We start from the raw sequence: 27,414 nt of genomic DNA, 5'->3' as shown, positions 1-27,414 counted from the left end.
CATTGTAATTATTGCACTTACGTTTGTGATGGGTTCGTCCTCAAACCAGTCACATGCATAAGGTCACACGAGTCAAAGGTTACAGGTCAGACACGGCGTCGTGTTCAAGGTGGAAGAAAAAAAATCTACGTTTCACAATTTGGATTCTACAACAAACAGGTTAAATTAAAACAAAACAAAAAAACAAAAAAAAAAGCACGATGGTTTAATAAGCTCAAATATAAAAAGGGACTGAGAGCAAGAGTCACCTGAAACTCAACGTATCTGCTGCGAAGGTTTACAGTTACAGTACATGATGTTATAAAACTCTGTATATGAATAATGAGAAATACAATCACATTAAACACTAAGCAGCTGTAACTCTGGATGTTTATAAGGAATAGTTTGACATTCTGGGAAATATTTATTCACTTTCTTGTTCTTGAGAATTAGATTAATGGTCAGTTTGACTGATTAACACGCTGTATCTTCTCAGTTTAATCTGTACAAAAATTGAATTGAATAGAAGTTTAGAAGTTGTGGTTGTGTGTCGGACTGTTGAACGTGTGAATATTAGCCAACAGTTGCTTATAAACACATCCAGCAGATATGAAGCAACATTAACATTCATTTAGAGTCGTGTTTGTGTCCATCTGATGAATTAAAGTCCGATATTCACTTTCTTTTAGCTCAGTTTTGTTCTCCACCAGCTCCTGAGGGAAATATCTGGTTCTAGATAGTCGATACCAAAAAAGCTGCAAAACATTTAACAAATCTGTAAACAGCTTTCTTCAGGATTCAATCTGCTGAAACATTGATCTTTATCTGTTAAGTACATTTTTTGGAGTTTTTTTCATATGTAGGTTTGTTTTCCCTCTTTTTTTTTTTTTTTACTACTGGGCTGGTAGCGTTCAGTTTATCAGAGCTTTTTTTGCCCAAAACAGTACAATGAGAGCAGTGAGAGAACCAGAACATTAAAGTAAAATCAAAACAACAAGTGACTCCATTGTTAATATAAAAATATTGATTACAGTCTCTTAAACCTCAACCCTAACCTGAAGGTTGGTGCTAGACTGGATCAGCTGGAGGGACGATTTGCAAAATTTGTCAGGCTGATTCAACCAAACATTTACCTTTACTTCACCCAAACGGTGCAGGAAACAGTATTTGAACGCAAAGGAAACAAACGACCACCAATAATCTCATGATAAACAGTTCAGCAACAAGACATAAAACATATTTTTAGTGAGCTTTAAGGTGCTGTTTGGTGGATTTTCTTACCTTTGGACACAACCAGGCTAGCTGTTTCCCCTTGTTTCCAGTCTTTATGCTAAGCTAAGCTAATCAATTGCTGCTCATTTAACATACAAACATGAGTGATATCTAGGGCTGCAACTAATGATTATTTTCATTATCAATTAATCTGCTGATTATTTTCTCAATTAATCGATTAGTTGTTTGGTCTGTAAAATGGCAGAAAATGGTGAAAAATGTTGCCAAAGATGACGTCATCAAATGTCTCGTTTTATCTCGACCAACAGTCCAAAACCAAAGATGTTCAGTTTACTGTCATAGACCATGAAATAAACCAGAAAATATTCACATTTAAGAAGCTGGAATTAGATTTTTCTTTCTTAAAACTGACTCCAAATGATTAATAAATTAACAAAATAGCTGGCAATTAATTAATAGTTGACAACTAATCAATTAATCATTGCAGCTCGAGTCTCATCTAAAACAAATTCATGTTTTTCCCAAAATGTGAAACTATTCCTTTAAATGTAACCACTGCACTCAGTGAATAACCTTTTAAACTCAGGTGAGAGAGAGTTGAGTTTTTCAGTTAAAAACAGGTTTGACACAGTTCATACGTGACAGACTGGTATAAAATCACACACACACACATCAAACGACTCATGGAAGTACAGTAAGAAAAAAAAAAAAACAACAACAACTTGAAAACAAGGCAGTGGAAGAGAGAGAGAAAGAAAGACTCTCTCAGGTAAAAAATAAACAGTAAAACAACAAACAGGTTTTTGTAAAATAAATATAAACATGAGATATGATCCAGATGTTGTCGGGTCTGGAGAGCAGGAGGCAGCGTCTGTTAACCAGCAGAGGGCGACGAAGCATCAGACTTCAGCTGAACTGATCCCTACATGAGCTGCATATAAAAGCATTTAAAGTTACATATATATATGTGTGTGTGTGTGTGTGTGTGTTTAATGTATTTTAAATAAGAGGAAGTTGCTTTAAAACACTGATAGGGAGCCGTCTTATACATTCCCCCACTTCCACCTTATTTTTAAAAACCCCATGAACAACTTAAACATAACTGGAGCCACAACTGTTGGTTATTTTTATCATCAATTAATCATTTAGTCCATAATTAGTCAGGAAATTATGAAAAAAAGCCCATCAAAATTTCCTAAAGCTCAAGAAAACATCTTCAAATGTCTGTTTTTTTGTTCAACCAACAATCTTAAACCCCAAAATATTCAGTTTACAAAGATATAAAATAGACAAAAGCAGCATACGGATCATTTTTGAGTTTCTGCTTGAAAAACGACTTAAACAATTAACCTGTAATTGAAAATTAAATGAATTAGATTAGAGCTGAATCATTTTAAAGCTCTGTTAAATCGATTTAAATCCTTCTGAAACACTTTCAAGGTCTTTTAAGAGTAATTAAACAGCAGGGAATAACGCAGTATAATTACAATTCATTAAGGGGGGAATCTTATTCATATATATTAAAATATTAAATTATATCCATCTGACTACTGAAGCTAGAATCAAGTAATCATTTATATTTCTGGAATATAAATGTAAATATATATAAAAGTGTCATAAATACTGACCTGGTGTTAACAGCATCGTCTGAAGAGGACAAGTAGAGGATGCACAGCAGATAATTATTTATCAATAATTCTTCAAACAGCTGTTTGTGTGCTGATGTTTCCAGAGACGGTTTCGTTAACGTCTGGAAAAATCTCTGTATCGTTAAGCTGCTTCTTCTCACGTCGTTAATGTTCGTTAACGTCCAGCTGAGACGAGCGGATGAAGGTCTGATGCTGTTTGAGCTGCAGGTAAACCGTTTATTTGGATCTGATCCTGACATATTATATTATATATATGTATATCTATGCTGCAGTTCTATCAGCTGCAGCTTGTTAAACTAGATCAGGTTTTCAGAGTCTGACACTGTGACCCCCCCGACATCTACCGAACCAGTTTTAGATTCTGGAAATATCCGTATATTAATGGATGGAGGAGTATGGAGCGCAGGAGGAGCCATGGAGAGAAAAAAACAACTCATTTGTGCTCTCAGTTTATCTAATTTTAACCTGTTCTCCTCTTTAAGAGATCAGCAAACATTCAGTCAGCAGAAAGTGATGAAGATGTTTCTCCTGTAACATAAGTTATTGATCTAAGCTGGATCTGAGGCAGCAGGAAGCGTTCTCAATGAAGAGAATATAAGTATACTGTAAATACTGTATATATGTATGTATGTTGAGTTTTTATGAACTGGGTGACATCTGCAGGAGCGCAAAAGTTTTTACAGCCAAAAAGTCTGTGATATATTATGAGGGATCTCAAATAAAACCTTATTAAATCCCAGTGATCCATAGTGAAACTGTACACAGAACGACATGAAGGTTCATTCAATCGAGAGCATGAATTAGTTTTTTTTTTTTTCTCCATGGTCCTTCCAGAGAGTGTCAGTGTTCCAGGAATATAAACTTCTATAAATCAGTGCAACATAAATAAAGTTAATATTAATGGATTTTAGCCGATATATTTCTTTACATTTTTTGTGCCGTTAAAAGTGTGTTGAATTCGCTTTTATCAGTCCCTGTTTGCATCGTACCAACTGATGTACTCTGATACTGACGAGAACTTCAAAACGTGACGATTCTCGGGAAGGTTCTGCAGATATAAGAAACATCTTTTTCCTGTGATTTCTAAAGCAGATTTAGGACGTTTCAGTCTCACGATACAAGACGATCGGACATCTCCGCCTGCTGGAGTCTGGAGGTTTCTAAATGCACCGTAGTTGTTTGAACAGCAGGAAGAACAGCTGCTGACAAACCTACGTCCCTTACGTTTTGTGAACCGCATGTTTTAAACTCTCTAATTGTTTCCACCCAGTTTTAACAACCAAACCTGGGAGATAGTCCTCCGTCTCTACGAGCGGAGCGTTTAGACGTTTATTCATGCTCATGTTAGAGATGATGATATTTATCTGAATCTAAAAACATGTGTGTGTGTGTTATGGCTTAAAGAAGAAGTTTTTACTCAAATAACTGCGTCTGAAAACTTCTGAACTAGATGACGGAGATTTAAACTTGAGTTTTATATCCTCCCTCCAAAATCTGTTCCTCTTGTTATATCATACTTTACTCCTATTTATGTAGATATCATTTGAAAAGTTAAAAAATGCTAAAAAAAACGGTATGGTTGATTTCTTTCCACCAGGTTGATGAAAATGACTAGAAAACCATGAATTTTGGTGACAGCTCGTCTCCGTTCTGTGTACACGTTTAGACGTCTTTCAGCACTGAAATATTACAGTACGAGTAATGTGAAAGTGTAAAGCAAACCGATTCAGTGAAGAGTTAAGTGAGAGGAATGTAAAAATTAAAAAAAAACAAACACTCACTTCCTAAAACAAACCCATCACAGCAAACTACAGTACGACTCCGACGTGTGGACTGAGACATAATGAGAGGTCAGAGGTTGTATCCTCGCCAAGAATGCCACAGCAACGACATAAAAAAAAAAGATTAGTGGTCCGTCTTTACAAACAACACGCAGAAGTATGTAAAAAAAACAAAAACCGAAACATACCTCTGAGCAGTTTTCTGATATAAAAAAATGAAGGTTTTTTTTGTTCAAATTGCACCAAGGTATCTGCAGGGGATTCAACCCTGGTTTGTCTGCTCGACTCGGGTCGTTTTCTCTTCGTTTTGGCTCCACACGTCCATGAAAGAGAAAGTTTAACTCTTCCATTAAGCCAAACTAGTTTTCCCAGTCAGTGCACGGAAGGCCTTCGTCCTCAGACTCGGACTCTGGTGAAGCCTCTTTGATTCTCCTCAGAGCCTCGTGGATGCTGCGGGTCAAAGCGTCGGCGGAGTGGGGGAAGGTCTTGGCGTGTTGCTGCTGCTCCGGGCGGGTCCGTACCTTCCTGAGCCTGACGCCCTGCCTGATCTGAGCCAGGATGTTGTTGCTGTCGTCGTCCGGGTCGGGGGCCAGGACGCGCAGCTCGGCCTTCCTCAGGTGGAAACTGCCCCGTTTGAGAGAAGCCAGTACTTCGTCCATGGGGGAGCTCGCTGCGGACGCACACACACACACGACACAACAGTTAGCTTCACTAGTTTACAAGATTCTAAATGGTTTACTTACTGGTGCCGTTACCACCGGTAAATCTTAAGGTTTCCTCCTCACCTCTTCTCCACTGCGAGGAGTCCAGAGACGCCGTCTTCTTCAGCTTCTTCCTCGCCGTCAGCAGCTGGCTGCTGTCGAAGAACCGAGGGGAAAACGGAGCCAGGGGTAGCGAGGAGGATTCAGACTCGCATTTAAGCTGCAGCACTGAGCCGTCAGCGGGATTATTCTCCCTCCCATCGCCCTGCTGGTCCTCTGAGGAAGGAGGTGGCAGAGGAGGAGGAGGCGGGGGAGGTGGGGGAGGAGGCGGAGGAGGGGGAGGACCCAGTGAGAGAATAGATGGAGAAGATGAGAGAGGAGGCAGCGAGAGGAAGGGAGGTGAAGAGTCGAGATTATCGAGTTCGACCGTGGGTAAAGAGACGCTCTCGCAGCCGCAGGCGTCCGGCGGAGGAGGAGCGGAGAGTTCCGGGAGGTCGGAGATGCAGTCGGTCTGGACGCTGGCCGCCTGGGTGCTGGGCTGCTGTCCTGCTCTCCTCCGGGGATGAGCCTGACTCAGACGCAAGCGGCTGGACTTCAGAGTCACCTGGCCGGGGTAACGCTGTGTGGAGAGTCAACAAGTCAACAATGACACGAGGATTCAGTCAAAGGTTCTTTATGTGATGTGATGCAGTTCAGCACTTTGTACACAGGGGGCGCTGTGGTCTACAGACACAGTCAGTCAGGTGTTTGGTGTTGCTAGACGAGAGGCCATTGATCGTCATGCCTGGAACACTACAAAGTCTTGTAACGTGACATTTATATGGCTTTGTGATGATTTATGGACTGCTGCAGTGGATTCTTGCATCGACTAATGAAGATCCTTGTGTGGTGAGTAATAAATATCCTGTAAAGCCTGAAGAAGATAGTTTGGACTGTTTATTTCACTGTTTTACGGCTAACGCATCAGTCACTACTAGCTCGTCCAGGCAGCATCTCAGTAGCTTTAAGTTTAGCTGCTATAGATTCTTTTAAAGGCCACAACTGACTGTAAAACATTGTGTACAGAGTTGAGTTTATTATGTGCATATTTTTACAGATGACTGGGAACCAAATCATTATGATAATGCTGTTTATTATGAGTGAATATAATTTATTTCATGTTTAAGAACAGAGACTTTGATACTGTGCATGTCTCTTTAGAGAGTCTCTGTAGGATTTAACTTGTGGATGGAAACTGAAAACAAATCATAAACATCTCGGCCCTTTGTTGCAGTTGTGAGTTATTAACAAGTGAATATCAGTATCACTAAATATTGGACTATGAGTCACAATGTTTTACCTGACTGGCTTTTTTCTCTTTTTTTTGGTCTTTTGTCTTTATTTGCGAGTCAGTGCAGAGAAAGACGTGGGGGGAAAGAGCAGTAAAACACGTGACAATGTCAATCCACGGATGTTGTGGTTATCTGGTATGCGCCTTAACCATGACGCCACCGGTGCACCGCTGGCTTTCTGTGGTGTTTTGTGATTTATGTTTGTTTGTTTTTTTTTGTGTACAGCACACAGGGAATGTCTGAGCTCCCACCTGTTTGAGGCTGCGAAGTCTGTCCAGAGTTCTCTGCCTCTCCTGACTCACTCTGGCATTTTGCTTGGCTTCGTCATCTTCCTCAGCTTCTCCTCCCTTTACAGGAAACAACAAAGTCCTTATGTTATAATAACAACATTTTTTATAAAGCACTGATAAAAAAATGATCACGAAGAGAACGAAGAGATTTACAAGGAAAAAATAAATGAATAGTTCTAAACATATGCAAATGCTTATTATGTTTAATATTAATCTGCACCAACAAACTCAGCTCCTGTTGAGCTGCTGCTCACCAACACCTGATAAATGTGTCGACACACACCTGTTGCAGTGGCTGCATAGAGCTGCCGTCAGCTTGGCTTCCTTGTATCTTCTGGTTGTGATTGACAATACAAATTTCCTACAACACAACACAACACATAGATGAGATACCGAACTCAACTCAACATGTTACAGATGACAGCTGCACTCGACAGCTGCCTCGTCAATCATCGGTGTTTACCTTCTTGTTCTTGAGGTAGACTTTCTTGGCAGTGATGCGTCCTCTGCGAGCCTCGAGCTGTCGCGTCCTCTGCTGCAGGACGCTGAGTTCTTCATCTCTGAGGGGGGACGGCGAGGTTGCGGGATCTTCTACGCCCTTCATGGCATCGGGGCTCTCGAAGGCATCATAGTACACCACCTCATCCTGTCGCTCTGGTAGAACATCAGAACAGATTCATCAAAACGCCGTTAGAAAAGCTCCTCGTACAGATTTACCTATTAACCAACTAGCTGACGATCACAATTTGTGTTGCTTTGTTTAGCTGCTGTTAAAAATCACAAATTAAGAACACTGTTTTTATTTTTTCCATTTTTTAAGTGCCCATTAGGATGTTTTCAATTCGCTCATTTTATCCAGTTGACTGTTACATATGTGGAACAAAGCACTGTAAATAAAACCTTGTCCCCGCACGTGCTCAGTGGCGTCTGTCTTACACAGAACTACTCTCCAGAGACTGAAAACATGATCGCTGTTATTAATCTTTGGAGCCGTTTCTAAACAAACTAACGTGACCAAACTCTTCTTAATGAAGGAACATATCACCTCGGTCAGCGGTGTGACTCACTGACTCATTGTTTTTAATAGTTCTATGGCAACAACGGAGGTCTACGGCACAGAGAAATAAGATATATCAGGCTTTGGATACACACACAATACTTATAAGTTGATCTTATGAGATTTGTTGACAGTAAGAAAAATATAGAAAATCTCCAGCCTTATTCTTTAACATTTGAGTCTGTCACGTTGAGCTTTACCGTACAGTCTATGAGCTACACGTCTACATATTTTGTGGCAGCACTATGTTCACCTGTCATTTGTCTGCGCAGACTCTGCAGCTGGGCAGTGAGCAGCATCTCTTCACAGCGCAGCACCTCTGCCTGGATGTCATACAGCTGCAGCTGCAACTCGTAGTACAGCGCCTCCAGCTGGTCCAGACGCAGCATGGCGTCCTCTCCACCTTGCAGACTCTGCATCTACAACAACAACAACAAACAGCCACACGACTGTGTTATTCTACCAAAGGCCAAACACCGAAGGCTGACTCATCTGTGTAGCAGTGTCTCGCAGCTCTAACTGACATTTAGCATATTATGTTAGTATGAGTGAACTCAGTGGAAATTAAACTGTTAAGCAGCGTTCCTGTTCTCTCACAGAGCAGGTACACTGCAGTTCTAATCTATTTTCACAAGTACAGCAAACATTTGACCCCTGCAGTCGTTCTCAGTGACTCATTTCCACTGTTGTGCACCAGGATGTTATTCTCTCCATTTCAGGATGCCTGAGCCATGAGGTCATTTTTAACAGCTATTATCTTGCTTCTTTTTTTTTTTCTTCTCTCAACTTGTCTATATCCTAAAGTGAATGTTTGTGTACCTCAGTCTTGTCATGGTGGCTTATGACAAACAACACACACAGATAAACATGAGAATCTGGCAGTAACACAAACACATGTTGGTCCACATCTTGTGAGTAGTATTATTGTGTATCACGGCGTGTTCTACCTCCTCCTTCAAGCCATGTTTCCTCTGCTCCAGGCAGATTTCTTTGGCCCTCATCAGCTGCAGAGTTTCTTTGGAGACGGCGTACTGCAGCCGCTCCATGCGCTCCACTGCTGCTGCCCATGCCGACTTGCCAAACTTCCTCTGGTCAGCACGCATCCGCTCATACAGAGCTGCAATACATACATACATGTGTAAAGCAGTGTTTTAGAAAAGTGCACAAGTGCTTCAACTGAAAACTCAGACAAGTGAAGTCTATTTTAGGTCTGAACACAGCTATTAGTTGACGTGTTTCCTCGCAGTGTGAAGGATTAAACTGCCTCTGGCGGAAGAGAGAGCATGTGAGAGGTTGGAGACATGAAATGATCTCTATGTGGTTTGCTGACTGCACTTTGTTATTGGGTAAACATTCAATACAAAGGTTCAAAGTTCACAGAAGAGACAATGTCCCACGCTGTTGCAAAACCAGAGGAAATTCCTCCTCTCCGTGTTTACCTTTCTGTGCTCGATTTGTGGTTTCAAAGAACTTGACAGTCAGGTCCTGTATGGAGAGTACAGCAGTGTGAGCCTTCTTCTGCCACTCCTCGTCCTCTTTCCTCAGGCTCTCCACACGGCGAGGACCCAGGCGCTCCGTCTCCAGTGAGATCTGATGGGGTCGAGCGGGAGGTTGTTAAAGCGGGTCAAACCTACTTGCATCAGCAGATGAAACACAGTTCAGTGAATAAAGATCATTCAACTTCAGTGCTCTGTAATACCAGCAAACTACAGCAGATGGTGGTGATAGTGAGCAGAGACCGTGGGCATGCATGTGCATGTTTATGTTTACAGTGACACTAACCCAGTGTCCTACTGGGCTACTGGAACAACAAATAAACGGCTAAAATTACAAGAAAAACCCCTCTCTGATAACAAAAAAAAAAAAAATCTGAGTTCACACAGTAAGGAGGCATAAAACCACATGTCAGAGTTCATTCCTTCTACAGTTCACCGGCTCGTGTCAGGCCATGTGAAAAGAGTGAGAAAAGGGGAAAAAGCAGCGCCACGTGGAGTCCTGTCCTGGGTGTTGACTGAGAACTACACCCCACCCCCCCAAAGAAGAGAGTGCAAGGAACAAAATGTACACACGGATCAACTCCCACTGAGGCGCCTCGTGCACATAAAGTCCTATATTAATATCTCAATGTAAAACAGATGTGTGTAGGTGCTCTAAAATAAACAGGGCCATAGTAATCACCAACAAACCTCACAAGACCTTGATTTATGTTAGCCATGCTTTGTATTTTGTGTGTGTGTGTGTGTGTGTGTGTGTGTGTGTGTGTGTGTGTGTGTGTGTGTGTGTCTGTGTGTCTGCACGTGAGGCACAAGAACAGGGAGTGGTTTTGGGGTGAAACGTGGAGCGAGTGGGGGAGGAGAGATTACGTCAGAGACCAGAAAGAGAAAAGTCTGACAGAAAGAAACAAAAAAAAAAAAAATCACTTCAGGAATGAGAAAAAGAAAATATTAAGATAAAAAAATCATAAGTTCCTTTTAGTCGTGTCCTCATTGTTTAAACATCCTCCAACAGAAAGGATACAGTATGTATGTACATGTGAACGCCTCTGAGGACAAGAGCAGGGTCCAAACTTTAACACCCGCAGAGCCCCAAATGTCTCTGAGAGCAGATCAGTCAGACCTGATGACATGTCACACTGCCTGCTGTGACACTAAACCTCTTTTATAACCTCTTTGCATGTTGTTGTTGTTGTTAACTTTGTCTCTGCAAACCTCTGCGACAAATCAGTAAAACTCCTCTGCACCAAGTTGTCTCTTTACTACCAGTCTGTTTAACTGGTTTTATGCAAAACATTTTTTCCAGTGCAGCTGAAGTTTGTTGAAACAATAAGAAGAAGTGCAATCAAAACTAATGTCAAGAGGCGATGAAAGAAAGAAGATATGATTAAAGAGGAATGTGCGAGTATGTATGTATTTTCCATTTTTTTATTCCAAATTGTTTGTGTAGTTATTTAAAAATATAAATAAAATTTCAATTTCAACATGCGGCAAACAAAACATAGAAAAAGAAGATCAGTTTTGAGCATCGTGAGAAGAATTAGCAGGTTTCACATAAACCTGTAAAGCTGCTCTGCAAACAGGCAAAGTGACATATTTCTATGAGAAATGCACACGTCAAAATATCACTTTTCCAGCCCGAGATTGCACAATAAAAGACAGGATGATATGATGGAATATCACGGGGAGAATCATCTCTACCAATATCAACTCTGTCCTCTCTAATCTGTCACTCGGTAAAGCGATTTCCCGCTCGACTGTTGCCTGCTGGTGTCACTCAACTCCTGACCTAATCCCTGCGTCATGAACGACACACTACGACGCCACTGCAGACGATTCATCCATCGCTCCTCGTAATCGTACAGTAGGAGACAGACTGAGGAGATTTAAAGGGACTCAAAGTATCACCAAACATAACCTGAGATTAGAGTGTTGTGTTAAGCTTGGAGTGTCTGTAAATACATGTAAACAAACTAAACAAGTACCAGTTTAACACCTCTTTTACACCTCTTTTACACCTCTTTTTCACCTCTTTTTCCAAACCAGCCAACAACTTGGGTTTTTTTTTTTACTGCTCTTCTGGAGGCAGTGGGGGGAAAGGATGTAACTGACTGCTTGGCTTCTCTTTACACCTCTGCTGAACAGCTGTCGGTGACAAAACACAGACGTGACAGACTGAAAATAGAAGTGACGCCAGTTCCCGTGGCAAAGTGCTGGGATTACAGCATCCACTCTGTCATGGTGGCCTTTATCTCATTTGGTTAAAATAGCATGTAAAGGCCTTTATGTGAGTGACACAGTCTTTATCAGGCTGCTGTGGAGGACGGATGGATTTAAAACACTCTGCTTAGTTTCACAAGGCTACTAGGATCAGGGCTGCAACTACCATTCGTTTTCATTTTTGAGTATTCTGACAATTGTTGTGTATAAAATGGTAAAAAGTTCAGTTATCATCATGTATGACACAGAAAAGCAGCAAATCATCACATCTGAGAAGCTGAAACCAGCAAATGTTTGGTATTTTTGCTTAATTCATGACTGAAATGATTATTCGATTGCCAAAACTGTTGCAGATTAATTTGTTTTTTTTGTCAACAAATCTTATGAAAAGACCAAAACCAACAATGAATTCATCCCTCTAATCAGTGTTTTAAAGCCTGATAATGATGATGATCTAATTCCTGCTGCCAGAAATAAACTCTGGAGCAGCAGGTTTGCATTAATCCAACTCTGAAAATAGTCCCAACAAATGGACTATTTACTTCTTTTTAATTAAGGATTCTTAAACATTACAGTGTCCCTCTGTTTTATGAAATAACAGAACCTTTTAAGAAATAAACTGTACATTTGTGACCCATTTTTAAGGATTTACATCTTCAGTATAAAACTAAGCCCACAGACAGAATAGTGAAGTCAGAAAATATTGACAGCAGAACTGTAGAAATGTAGAAAAACATCAGCCTTATCATTTAAGATACAAAACACTGCTGAAATCATATTTAAAAACAGGTATACTTGAGACAAGTGTTATTATCAGCTGTTGATCATAGTAAACATCTGTCTGTCCTTCATCTTTCACTCATGAAACCAGATAGAAAAACAACACCCTCTTTCCATTCACAATTATCAAATGTCAAACTTTAAAATACCCACTGAATTCAGATTTGTCTCTCCGCCGACCTCTTGGTTGATAGATTGAACTATGTATTTAATGAATTATTTGATTACTTATTCCATATAGTACATTTTAGGGCTGCTGATGAATTGATGCATCAGTTGAGAGCTGCATCACTATTATCTGAGTAACACAGCGTGAGACTGTGACAGGCTGTAAATGTTTACAGAGTCTTGTCTCTAAATGATCTGAATATATAACTGTGATGGAAACAGAGGACAGTACGATGCAGAGCAGAGAGACTCTGTTTCCTGCTCCGGTGTTGAACGTTACTACTACTACTACAGACGCTCTACCGTCTGGTGTGATCGACTCTTCGGCTGACAGCAGCCAATCAGGAGAGACGCTCTGTGCTGCGCTAGGATTTTATAACCACACTGTTTCTTTCTCTAACTGTGGGAATCTGACGTTTTCACATCACGGATGACGAACAACAAGCATTAAAACACGAGTCTTTACGGGTAAAACATGAGACTCTTGATGTAAAAGTACTTTCTGTTGAGTTATGATGTATTTAATTAGAAAATCTGTTGTGATCATGTCTACGTGCACACATCCAAATAATAAAATAACCCAATAAAAACATTCTGATAGACTATTCACGTCAATGCGGATCATGGAATTGTATCTAATTTGCATATTATGTTACGTGATATTCCAAAATTTGTGTAAAATTTGCTTAACAGCTGAAGGATAGCGCAGCAGGTGTGTAAAGAACCACCATGACAACTGTTGCCGTGTAATAATGCGGTCGGTGTGAAACAGTAACTGGCACAATCTCAGACAGGTTGGAGAGAAGCCACATTTCTAATTCATGGCTGCCCTCTGACCTCCCAGGCAACAGGACACCACACACGCTGCGCCACCCCCCCGACATGCAATAGGGCCGTCCCACAATGCACCATTCACCAAACACTCGACACCCATTGTTGTCGGTTCATTCAGGTGATCGTTCATTCACCTGCCCATCTGCTCTTTCATTCGCTGATTCAGTAAAGCCGGTGCTTTCGATTTAAATAGAAAACATTTGCAGAAATAAACTCCAAAAACCATGTGGATATTCTTCTGTAAAACATTCCAGGTCTGAATCCTCAGACTGACAACTCCAGTTCATAAAAGTTTATTACAACATATCTCGTAGCTTGAGGCACTGTGGCGGCTTCACAACAACCTCACACGTGTCATGTTCACACTTGCAAATGAAGTCAGAATTGGCTGTAATCCTAGCGAGTGACTGATAGCCGGCTGCCCCCCTCTCCTTCACGTCACCTTTGCGACATCATCAACCAGTAGGGTAGGATGCAAACTGTATGTAAATGTCAGTATCCTGTGTCCTAATTCCCCCGAGTCGTTCTCTCTTTCCCTTTCTTCACAGCAGAGAGAATCTCCACGATCCCCTGACTCATCAGTTTGGGAGAAACCAACCGCCTGTGCCAGTATCAGGGATTCATTTGCATACAGCTTTGTTTTTAGCCGTTGGATCGCCCTGGAGGGAAGCAGGTGGCAGGGCTGGAAAATTTGGCATCATATTGAGTTCAGATTCTCAGGAAGCTCCGCAAAGAATGTAATGAAATGAGCAGATTGGTTTGGAGGAGGTTGAACACCTGACCTCACTTGAACTGTCCTCTCTAAACGTGTCCTCCTTTCTTTTTAAACACCACGTCTGAGATCAAGTTTAGCATTATGCCACAGTTTCACATTTAAAAAGACAATATCAAACATTTAACAATATGTATTAACAGTATGGAAAGCTGCGTAGAAAGGAGGAAGATCTCTGGGAAGTTTTTTACATTTTCCACTAATCTTCAAGTATAAATTTGTGTTACATCTTTAGCATCTTTTTATAAATATCAGCTGGATTGTTATACTTGGCTGGTGTTTTTTCTATATTTTTATTATTGTCAACAAAACCCATGAAAAGACAAAAACCAACAACGTTTTAGTCTCTCAAAACTTTTCCAACTTCCCCAGACTGTCTGTCGCTCTCGGTCCCATTCATTCATTCTTACTGGTTAATATTTAAAAACAGGTCATGAATACAAAAAAAAAAAAAAAAAAAAAGTAGGCTAAATAATTCCTAAAACAGCTGCAGCATTCAGCAAACATGACTAACAGGAGTAAAGAGCATTTGTTGGGGCTGTGGATTAATCCATATTTGGTGATCTAAGTGAGTATTTCCGACTGAATAAAAATAAACTACAGAGCGTGTGTTTATGGTAATGAAAGAGCATGTCACACAGCCGCTCACTGAGGCCTTTTTATTAGTTTTTGGACAACAATGGAGCCATTGCACAGAGGGATAAAATATATCAGCCTTGCAGAATGTGTTTATTTGGATAAATTCATTGCTGGGTTTTTTTTTTTTATTGGATCTGTTGACAGAAAGATGAAATATTTCCAGACTATATAAATTTTGTTGATTCAGAGGAATTTCTTAACTTAGATCAGCATCCGCCCAACGTCCCAAATACCAACATAATACACACTCCCATGAAACACACCCACAGTCACTGTCTTGTGTTGGTTAGTGACGGTGCTGGATAAGCATGCTGTGTGAGAAATGTAGTTCAGAGAAGGGGAAGTACTCACAACAAAACAATGACTGAGAGAGTCTGAGAGACAGAGGGAAAGACATCAGCATGTGAGGCATTTAATAGTATCAAACATATTATATATATACATATATATATATATATGTTACACACATGGTATAACAGGCTGCACAGTTCAGTCAGACTCAGACGTGATAAGAATTCTCTGAACACTCAGGCTAACAAGACACAGATTTTGGCAAAGTTCTGCTCGTGCTATTTCTTACTGCTGGATAAGCTTGTTATTTTTGCCTCTCCTCTCTCTGCCACTGGCACCCTTTCTTCTCTGTTGTGTGTGTGTGTGTGTTTTTTTTTTTTGTCTGACCAGCTGGATTTGGACTCCACCTCAGAGTCAGACGGAGTTTCTGGCAACTCGTGAAGTTATGCGGAATGGACACACCTGTGCGCAGAGGTTACTTTAAGTTCAAAGGCTGTTTCTCGTCAGCGATTTCCATGTGTGATGTGATTTGAGCGAGCTTTTATAAACACCTACGACAAAAGGAGAGCATACATTAAAAAACGCCCACGGCTGATGCTATCGGCGGCAGGGCTGCACGTCAACAAAGACAGAGGCTGACATCCTTCATCGAGTCTGGGTGATGTGATTATATAGATAAATCTGGTTTTGTTGTCGGAATATGGAGTTTTCTATTTGTAGTTTGCAAAAATCTGAATGTTTGTCATTTTCAAGTGTACGAGGAGCATGTAGGGCTCTGACCTATTGACCTATTGTCAGCACTGAACCATGAAGAGACAGTAGAGATTAGTCGATGGATTTACTTCCCTTTTCAAGCCTCTAATGAAGGGAAACAACAAAGATGGAGTGAAGAAAGAGTGTGGAAAACAGAAGAGTGTGCTGAGGCTGCAGAATTACTGAGTGGTTTAGTGGCTGCTGTAATAATACTTACACTGGTTGTTAAGCCGCTCTGGGCGGGGGGGTGGGGAGGTGGGGGGGGGGGGAGAAAAAGCCTCTCTGGCTGATCCTCTGTCCTCCACAGCCCCCAGATGCGAAGCTACAGGCAGCATAGACCAGCTACTACACCATCATCATCTCCACACGTAGCCTCAGCAACTAATGCTAATGTCATTACAGTGGGCTTAGGAAGGGCAGGCTCAATGGAGGACATTACCATGCAGTGGTTCAGGGCTTGTATCCCAGCACTAACCCTGACTTTTAAAACCACCAAACCACAAAAACAATGCTGTAACTGGTGAAGTAACGTGTAGTATAAAGTCACTCTGACACGAGTCAAAAGTGTGTTTCAGGACAGAGCAGTTAGCCGGCTACAGCGAGGTCTAAACCCTACTTAAAATCAAGCCGTAAAACAGATGGTATTTGTATCTGTGTGTGTGTCTCTGTGTGTGTGTGTTACCTTAATCTGCTGTCTGCGCAACATTGCCAGTTCCCTCATGTCCCTGAAAGGCTGGAGCAGGTAGTGGTAGAGCTGAGTCGTTGCCTCCAGCAGCTCTGCATACGCCTCGTCCTCCTCAGGGTACATCTGCAGCAGCTCCACCATGCTGTCCATGGCTTTGTGTTTGTCCAACACCTGGGACGGAAAACAGAAAAGAGAGAAACATGTAGCTGGGTAATTGGTGCGGATATCCTCTGAGATGCAACATATTCCACTTCGACGCTAAAGGACAAGTCTGGTGTTGTTCTGTATTTTTTTTTTTTATTGTCAACAAATCCTATTAAAAGACCAAAAACAAAGACTAAATCCGTCTCTCGGTTCTTTCCGACTCCTCCCAGCCTGTCTGTGGTACTCAGCCCAAAGCTCTGGTTCCTACTGAAGATGTAAATCTTTAAAACGAGTAATAAATATGTACTTTAATTTTTAACAGAGGCTAAATATTTTGCTAAAACAGCTGGAGACTGTAGACTGAAGTTTTTAGCAAACATTACTCAAACTGGAGTAAATTAGAGCTGCAATGATTAGTTGATTTATCAGTTAGTCATCGTTTTAATCATTCTTTAAGCAAAAATTTCCTGGCTTCAGCTTCTCAAATGCAAAGATTTGCTGCTTTTCTGTGTTTTTATATCGTTATAAATTGAATATTTGGGGGTTTTTTGACTGTTGGTTGTACAAAACAAGACATTTGAAGACATTTCCCACTGTTATCTGACATTTTATAGACTTGTAAAGACGTCACCTTGTGCTCTAGGGTATTTAGATTTCACTGTTTCACTGTTTTCTGATGTTTTACAGACCAAACAAGTCACTGATTAATCAAAACAATAACTTAAGTAGGATCCATTCACTTAGTTTTGGTCTTTATGATAAGAAAAATAAAGATATCACAGAGACTTGTACTTTGAATGCATCTACCTGGGTAGTAAATTCAATGACAACAATGACACTTTTGATAAAGAACCAGGAAACATTGTCCAATCTACAATGAAAACACATTTCGTGTGTAGCACTAGTGTATAAGTACTGCCTAATTTGTGATTACAAGGAGTCCAAAACAAAAGCTCTTTCAAAGCTAAAGGAAAAAATCCAAGCCTAATTAAAAGAGCTACGTAAAGAGTGTGAGAAAGTCTCTGCATGCACGTGTGAGCGCCGCCGCACGGGTGTGTGTGGTCAGAAATGATACCATAAAATACATTGTTTGAGTGTAGTACAATAGGAATAAATTGGCCCCAACTGTTGCTGATTCATACCATATGTCCAACCATCCACAGACATTGCATTGTTCCTGAGATAAACGCTATGAAAACAGCTATTGTACACACAAATACAATTCATCTCCCGGCTCTCACAAACCAGTGGCTCCAATTCATAAAAGGACAATACTTCTACTTCACTTCTGCCTCATAATATTGAAATGTGCCACCACCCAATCTTCGTCCAAAGCGTTGAATAAAGTGCTCTTCTCTCTGGAAAGAGCTATAGATATGAATAGAGACTCTTATATTAAATCCAGGCTGGTTTTCCAAAGCCCTCCACTTTGGGGACTGGGATAGACACTGCACGATTCAGCTCGAACACTGCTCCTACTGTTTACCTTGGGTCTGTGTCTCCCTGGTAACCACTGGCCAAGCGTACACCGACTCCCTGCCCCTGCAGTCACTGCTAGCCAGAAAAACCCCTGGGCTAAATGATCCGACTCCTGCCTGGGCATGAGCTAGGCATGTGCTATTTTAACTTATAAACACCCAGCTTAGATTTATTCTTTTACAAATACACGACACGTAGGATTCATTTCCACCTGCCGCACAGTTTATGAAGAAATCACAAACACTGGAATGAATTTTACTTTTACTGTTTCCTTTTGAGGGCAGAACTGTTTTTTTGTGTAATGCAGCATTTTTATTTCCTGCTGTAGTTTTTATTTCCACAGTCCAATCTATTCATGGATGATAGTCTATAGTACACAAAGCCAGACAGCCCGTGACTGCTTGGTGTGTGAGCTGCTGAGCCTGCACTTCAAAGGCAGCAGGATTACTTGTCTTAATTAGAGCCCAAACGATTAGTTGATAAATCGCAGGCAAAAATGCCAAACATTCCCCGAGTCCCAACTTCTCACAGCTTCTCGACTCTGAGTCCTGAGTGATGGTGAACTGAAAATCTTTGGGTTTTGTGCTGTTGGTTGAAGTAAATAAGACATTTTAAGAACTCAGTTTGGGCTTTAAGAAACTGTGATGTGCATTTTTTTCTTAATTGTCTCACATTTTATAGACCAAATGATTATCTTTAGTTGCAGCCATAAGTTTAACCTTTAGTTGATAGAGTTTGCTGTGATGCTGAGTGTTTGCAGGGTCAGTGTAACGTACATCAAGACAACAGTTTAACACTATTATTAATCAACTACAGCTGCAACTAAAATTATGATGATTACTTTCTCAATTAATCAATGAACTGGTCTATAAAACATCAGAAAAAAGTGAAAGATTTCTATTACAATATCCTAGAGCACAAGGTGATGTACAGTCGAAAACCCAAAATTATTTAATTAACTATAATTTAAGACCAAGAAAAGCAGCAAATCCTCACATTTTAAAACCTGGAACCATAAACTCTCATATGATTTTTCAATTTAAAAATAGTTGCTGATTAATTGTCGTTCCATCTATTAATCATTGCAGCTGTTATCGACCGTTGGCTAAATGGTATCATGATGTTATTATCATATCATGTTATCATTTACAAAATTCTGTCATCAAAATTAATGTTTCCAAGCAAATTAGTTAATTAAAAGGGTAACACATCACAAAATTGTACATAACTCTGTTGTTAGGACTAAATAAACGCTGTTCCAGCCTGTTGGAGTTCTTCTGGACTTCCAGAGTTCTGGTCTACAGTCAAAAGCCTCCTTTTAACTGCCTCTACATACTTTCACATAGTTCATGTATGATTTGTTTTCTTGTATCAGGTTTATAATTGCTTTTATTAGTGTTACATTTAGTAAAAGCAGCAAATGTGGTGTCACAACTGTTCTTAAATTTGAATTATTTAAAATTTAGCTTTCTGCTTCTCCAAATAAAATCACTATTTGTCATTAAAAAGACAGAATTACAAGGATGAAAATGTGCACATTTCTCACGTTTCCAATCTAACATAAAGACGTCACCGACACATGAATGATTATGTGCTAAATTTAGCTGTTAAGTCTACAGAAAGCACTGCAATGAGTGCATAATTAGAGGACATTCCTAGTGATACGAGCTGTAGAAGAGCCGCTCCAGCCCTGCAATCAGGACTAACTCTTCCAGTTTGTCGGTGCTAAATCTGCTCGGTCTTGCTGGAGGACTTTTCTCTCTGCCTTTTAATTGAAGTATCTCACAGGACGAACACACCCGGACTGTGATCTGAGCAGACATTCTGTTTAAAAAAGCTAATTTCACACTGAATGCTGTTGAGGAGCCGTAAAACGCAAAATGGGATTCCAGTAGTCATTCCCACATATAGCACTAATATGACAAAGTTTTTTGCAGACCTGCCGTCACCTGTGACTCAACATTACTAAGACTGACTGCAAGAAATCCTTCAGGCAATTCTTCAATTAATCCACAATGTCTAAAACTTTCCATGCAACACAGACATGTAAAGGAATATTTCTCTCATTTGTCGTGTTATAAATATCATACGTATGAATGCACAAGAGGAGTAATGGTACCTGTAGCAAACTGACGTGATCGGTTGGCGTCATTCGATTGTGTTGTGAACATATTAGTTTTAATGCAAAATAACTCTGTGTTAGTGAGTCACATAAAATGATAAAAAATACCCAAATGTGAGTTATGTAATGTACACAAACAAAGCTCAAATTTTAAGCTACAGTATGGCAGACTAATCCAACAGCTGCATGGGAGGATAACATGTACTCTCACCATGACAAACACAAACTATGATCACACAACAAAGCAGGAAGCCTAAGAAGTCACTGGATGAGGACACAGAGGGAAATTTCATTCTTTTACACATTTAATGCCTCACTCTCTGTTATCTACCAGCGACTCAGTCTTGCAGTTTTACTGGAAAACCACCCCTGGCAGAAACTTGAACAAAAATAAACACAATACCGACTAGTTTGAGCAACTAACGATTATTTTCACTGATTAATCTGCTGATTGTTTTCTTGATTAACTGTTTAGTCTAAGAAACATCAAAAAGAATTGAAAAACCCTCCATCGCGGTTTCCCAGAGCCCAAAGCAACATCCTGAAATTGCTTGTTTAATAAAACCAAAGAAAACAAAAATATTTCATCATATAAACACGCAGCAAATCCTCATATCTGAGAATCTGGAACCACAAAATGTTTGTTGCGTGTTCAAATGTTCTTTTGCTTGAGAAAAAAACTGAAATGATTGATCACTTATCAGCATAGTTGCTGTTTATTTTCCTTATCGTTGCAGACTAGCGATTGAAACCATGCACCTTGATTCTGAATTTCTTGTCCACAAGTTTCCCAAACAGGGAGAAAGAGCATCTTTGTACCAAGGAAACAATAATATGCATGTATTTACAAGCTGCTGTAACTTCCAGGTGTGTTCTGAGAATAGAAAAATGAAGTCACTGTTTATTTCTCATGTTATAAACATTACTAACAGGACTCCATTCAGGACTCACTGCCAACTTTCTCCATTAAAAATCTATAGATGTCTTCCTCTGCTATTCTACTCGAGGATTTGACACAGAGAGAGGAAACTAGTCTGAAATATATGTGGATACGAGCTGATATACCATAAATCAATTAATCGATCCATGACAGCTTTGAAACTGTTGGTTCGCACAAAAACAGATATTTAAATATGTCAACTTGAGTTCTGGGAACTTGTGATGAATTTATGATAAACTTGTGGACATTTATTTGATCACATGATGGATTCATTGAGGAAATAATCAGCTGATTAATAGCTAATGAAAACAATTGTTAGTTGCAGGCTTTATGTTGCACTAGGAAATTGTAGATGCTAGGTTTATCTTTTAGCACGTTCAACTGTTTCATCAGTTTTCATTTGAATTACATCATCATTACCCGAGAACAACTACAAAGAGCTCAGCGGAGCCATTCAAGTGTAATTACTAGTTTGCAACGTGTCAGGTTTACTGTGGACAAGCTGTCAGTCCAATTTTGTTTAACAAGCCACAGATCAGGAAAAACTGCAAGTCTCTGGTCAATGTTTGACAGACGGATGGCCTACATCTGTGCAGTGTTTACCACGAGTCGATGCTTTTGCATATTTAGCTGAGTTATCATCACAAACAGTGTTGAGATTTGGGCTGCATAGTTGTGATAAGAGTAAGCAGCGATTTTCAGTCTCCAGCTGCTCCGTACACACCACACAACCACAGCAGAGGTCCCAGAAACACCATCACCAGTATACAGGGAGGATGTTTGACAGTAGAGCTGCAACTAATGATTATTTTCATTATCAATTCATCTGCCGATTGTTTTCTCCATTGATCGTTTTGTCCATAAAATGTCTGAAAATAGTGACGTCTTCAAATGTCTGTTTTTGTCCAACCAACAGTCCAAAACCCAAAGATACTGAGTTTACTGTTGTGTATGACAAAGAAAAGCATAAAATCGTCACATTTGAGAAGCTGAAAGCAGCAAATATTTGGCATTTTTGCGTAAAAAGATGAATCTGTCAAACGACTAATCGATTAACCAACTAATCATAACTAATGATTACTAATGGGCACTTCTTCCAAGGCCAGTGAGCAACTTAAAGTAATCCTCTTCTTGTACTTTCTTCTAATCAGATTATATTTTAATCTCAGTCTGGAGTCTCGTCTTCATTTTAGCAACCGTTAGGGATGAGATGAGTGAGGTACATTAGATTAAACTACATCGCTGTATCTCAAAAGGTCAAATACAGTAAAACTCTCGATTTACTCGGAAAAAAGTAAAACGTGTCCTTTTTTTCTTCCTCTCTCAACAGGCTGTTAAATCTGGACTACGGCTTCCTGATTACTGGGACCCAGTCAGCACTCTGTTTATTATATTACCTCCATTCAGAGTTTATCAAGGAAGCACGTGCAATCCAATAAAAAAAGTCCTGTAAGGAATACTACCTTTGTTGTTGTTGACACTGTGTCAGACTGCTGTTGATTAGTCTTTATGGTTTGAGGCAGTACTGTTTGGGGGGTTGAGCTGGTTTGCATTATACTGTGATGTGTTTCTAATTTTGTGTTCTTCCATATATGTAAATATGTTGGACAAAATATTAAAAACACATTTCACAAACAACTACACGTCAGAACATATGAAGACACTTTTGTCTCTGCCGCTTTCGAGGGCTGCAACTAACGATTATTTATATTTATAGATTCGTTTTTTTTCATGATTAATCAACAAATCGTTGAGTCCGCATGTAAAATGTTTAAAAAACAAAAATTTCCCAGATCCAAAGATGACGTCTTTAAGCTAATTGTTCTGTCAAACCAACAGTCGAAAACACAAAGATATTCAATTTACAAGGATAAAAAGTAAGTGTGAGTAATCCTCACATTTAACATCTGGAAGCAGAGAATGTTTGACGTTTTCGCTTTAAAAATGACAAACGATTAACCGATTATCAAAATAGTTACTGATTAATTTTCTCTCAATTGTGTCATCCAGTGGTTCCCAAACTTTTTTCTGCTCGTGACCTCTGAATATAAAGAAATGTCCCCTTGTGACCCCTCTTCACTAGCTGCATGTCTATACCATACACCGACCCACTGTAAAATATGATGGACATAGCGAGGTGTCCTTGGGGTAAATTATAAGCAGTTCAATCAAATAGGGATTTTCTACTTCTCAGATTTTTTAATTTGAATACTTTTCGTAGGCATGAGGAGGTAAAGCCACTGTATTTTGCAATAAAGATAAAAAGGGACATAATTTCATGCATCAGAATTACATTTTTTCTCATTTCCTACCTGTGCAATCATCTTGTGACACATTGTAGAGGTCCAGACCCACAGGTCGCTCTAATAATAGCTTCAGCTCTACTGCTGTCTATAATTTGGGCCATTTTTAGCACCATCGTACCCTCCTGACATGCAGTAAGACACATAAATTGATCTCTGTTACCACCCTTGTGCACCCTTGTTTTTTTACAGATTTTACCAGCTACACATATTATTTACCACTCAGTTTGATAAGTGTACAGTCAGTACTTGCAGCAGGAAATCAAGAAAACTCACCACTGATATAACATCCACCTACATTTTGTACACTAGATTAGGCCAAAACTATGTGATCATCTCTGTCATTTTAAATGAGTAGCAGTAGATATAGATTAGCTCTGTCACATATAAACTAGTGAGATATTTTGAGATTAAGTAATTTCTTCCTGCTTGGCCCAAACCCAGCTGTTTGTGCTTTGTGTGTCAATCAGCTGAACAAAACAACAGATGAGGTGAAAGACTTCGCCCGGGGCTTTGTCTCATCTCAAACTCGCAGGGTGACTATGATCATGACCATCGTTTTATCTAGACTTTGCAGGAGTATCTTGCTTGCTCTAGCTGGATTTTCTCTAAAAAAAAAAACTAGGTAATATGCCACACAGATGAATGAAAATACACGACAGCTTCTCGTGTGCTTGTTGAGCTAATTATAAAGTCTTCAGCTGTCTTGGAGAAAGCTGAAACAATCTCAACAGCTGTGGTGACACATCATTTCTGTGACTCCACCTCTTAATTGTTCTGCTGTGTTTCTACGTAACTCCCTTCAACTGCTCAGCCAACTGGGGTTTGGTGTCTGGCCAGACCGGATCATATTTCAAGCCCATGAACGTGCAGCAACAGATGGTAGATCACAGGTGGGGACAAAGGAAGAGGAGGAGAATGAGCAGACCATGAGGCACAATTATGCTCTGAAAACTGCATGCCGTATGGGATTTCATCAGTTTGTGGTTTTAAAAAAAAAAGCCTTTCCATGTAATATAAGGCTAAGATTAAAGGATAGGTTTACGCTTTTTCAAGTCTGTCTTAAAACAACAGTCACGTGTCAGTACGAACACTGAGAGAGTTTTCCTCGCTGTAATCACTCTTCCTGTTCATACTGGCTATTAAAAGATCCACTTCAAATGTGCTTTAAATGTAGGTGATGGAAGCCAAAATCCGCACAGTGTGTTTCCACACAGTCATTTTGTACAAAAATGCATTTAAAAGTTTATCTGAAGCTTATATGAGGCTTCAGCAGTCTGAGTTAGTCATATCAAGTGGATATCTGCTACATTTGCAGTCTTTTTAGGATCAAATTCCCTCTTTGTGTTTCCTCAGACAGTGTTTTCCTGTTGAGCTGCAGTGAAAGTAAAGAAGGAACAAAGAGAGGGACTTTGGCACTAAAACGACTGTAACGTTTTAAGATATCTACTTGATTTGACTCATTTGGACAGCTGATGCTTCATATTAGCTTCAGATAACTTTTAAATACATTTCAGTGTGCATGTGAAGAGATCTTCTAATGGTCAGTATTAACAGGAGGAATGATTATGGAAAGAAAAACCTATTTCAATGTTCATTTGGGCACCTGACTGTTGATTTAAGACAGACTTGGAAATACGTGAACCCGTCTTTTCATATCTTGTGTTGTTATAGAATAGTTATTCACCTCTTGCATGCGTCTTTTGGCTCTCTCCAGCGCATCTTCGTATCCTTTCTGTCGCAGCTCACTCAGGCTCTCGTAGTACTCCTCGGTGTCGTCGCTTTCGGAGAAAAGCACCTGAGAGAGGATCTTCCAGCCGCAGGTGTCCAATGCATGGCCGAGGTACACCTGCAGCTGGTAGCACAGGGTGTCCGTCTCCCGCTGCGACACCCCTGGGGCACCGAACAGCACCGACCACACGCCGGATTGCTCCTCCGGGAACGACGGTAAACACGGCTCCAGGTCCGAGTTGACGGCGCAGAGCTGCAGGTGGGCTGCCCTCAGGTCCTGGAAGGAAAACAGCCCGGCCCAGCTGAAGTCCTCTCGGCCGCTGCTATCACTGTCCCCAGCGTCTGCATCATCATAAACATCCACGGCGTCCAGGAAGTCGATATCCATCACTCTGGGTGTCACTACATCCCAGGAGCCGTCGGATATTTTTGACTTCTTCTCCCCAACAACAGCCTTTGTTGACGGCTTTCCTTTGGGGACACAGTTCGGTCTAACTTTACCGGCTTGGCACGCTTCATCCGTCTTCAACACGACGGTACGTTTTGTTTGTGTTTCCGCCACGGAGGCGCCGACGGCGGGGTTACAGTCGAGCAGCGGGTCCAGAAAAGTGCTCCGTCTCTGCACCGTCCTGTTGTGGCAGGTTATGGCGAACTTTCCCTCGATGTCGTTCCAGGCCACGATGAAAACAAATTTATGCCTCTCTTTTTCGTCGAAGACTTTAGGTCGAACAGACACCCATCCGGACTCCAAGTTATCCTCCATGGTGAATGACATCTCATCCAGCCAGTAAAAAAAAGAACAGATAAACGTTAGCAAAAAAAAAAAAGCTTCTGATGTGATGTCGAGGCTAACGGCTATCTACCGTTAGCTGACGATGCCTAACGTTAGAAGCTAGCTATAAAAGTAAAAAAATTAGCGTAGCTGAAGGGATTAGCCGTTATAAAAGGTGTAACAAAGGCTTTTCCAGCTTTGTTTAGCCGCTGCCAGCTGTGTGCGAGCGGCCGAAAAACGCAGCTAGCGTCGTTTTCCCATCAAACGGTCGGATTCGGGATTCAGACACGAAGAAGTTGAAGCGAACTGCGATATAAACGTCTTCATAACGACGGTTGTCATGACACCTGCCCAGCTCACCTCGCGCTCAAGAGAAGCTCGCGGTGTCGCTCTTTGTCCGCTCGCAGACAATGCGGACGGACGGTCGCGCGACTCGGCTCGGGCTCTCAGCGTCACGTGTGAGCTTCTGTTTACAAGCAGAAGGTGCGTGCGTGTTGTCAAATCCGGGGAGGGATTTAAATGTTGCGTTCACGTTCTGTGATGAAAATAGTTCATTCTAGTTAAACACGTGTTGCATTAAATTCTGTGACACATTTATATTGTTATTGCAAACGTTTACTGTTATTTCACAGCAGGCAGTGGTGGAAAAAGTGGTCAGATTTTTAACTTCAGTAAAAGTACCAACACAGCAATGTAAAAACACTTCATTACAAGTAAAAATCTTGCATGAAAAATCGTAAACAAGTAAAAATACACAAGTATTCGCAGCAAAATGGCAAAAGAAACTCATCTCGTCCCCCTGACTAATATATTATATATGACATCATTAGATTATTTGCTTATTTGCTGGCATCCTTAGTCTTCTTTAACAGTGAACTGCATATATTTTTTGGACTGAGAAATTTCAACGTCAACTTTGGCTCTGTGTAGTGGTACTCAGATCCTTTAGTAAAAGTAGCAATATCACAATGTAGAAATACTCCATTACAAGTAAGAGTCCTGCATTTATAATCCTACTTAAGTAAAAGCACAGAAGTATTATCAGATACATCTATTTGAAATAATAAAAGTAAAAGTACTCAGTCTGCATTAAATAAGTATAATAGAGTACATTTTTAATACTGAAGCATCAAGTGCAGCTAGTTACTTTATATACAGTTAGCTAGTTTAGTCAAATGGTTCCCAACCTAGGGATCAGGCCTCTCCAAAGGGTCACCAGACAAAATGATGAATAAATTAATGTAATTAATATTTTTTAAGCAAAAAT

General features: G+C 40.4%; 1 protein-coding gene across 1 annotated transcript; it reads right to left on the bottom strand.

The window, feature by feature from the left end:
• Nucleotides 1-1,814: 1,814 nt before the first annotated feature.
• Nucleotides 1,815-26,762, bottom strand: jmy (junction mediating and regulatory protein, p53 cofactor). Its single transcript, XM_067573711.1, has 10 exons — nucleotides 25,332-26,762; nucleotides 16,654-16,827; nucleotides 9,461-9,611; nucleotides 8,969-9,138; nucleotides 8,275-8,440; nucleotides 7,428-7,618; nucleotides 7,248-7,325; nucleotides 6,926-7,021; nucleotides 5,428-5,962; nucleotides 1,815-5,312 (listed from the first exon to the last, which is right to left on the bottom strand). Exons 1-10 carry the CDS (start codon nucleotides 26,148-26,150, stop codon nucleotides 5,002-5,004), a joined length of 2,691 nt encoding a protein of 896 aa, XP_067429812.1. The 5' UTR covers nucleotides 26,151-26,762; the 3' UTR covers nucleotides 1,815-5,001.
• Nucleotides 26,763-27,414: the final 652 nt, after the last annotated feature.

The sequence above is a fragment of the Thunnus thynnus genome, chromosome 19, assembly GCF_963924715.1.
Source record: "Thunnus thynnus chromosome 19, fThuThy2.1, whole genome shotgun sequence".
NCBI lineage: Eukaryota > Metazoa > Chordata > Actinopteri > Scombriformes > Scombridae > Thunnus > Thunnus thynnus.
Note: the sequence above shows the minus strand (reverse complement) of the source record. Positions and strands in the feature narration are given on the sequence as shown.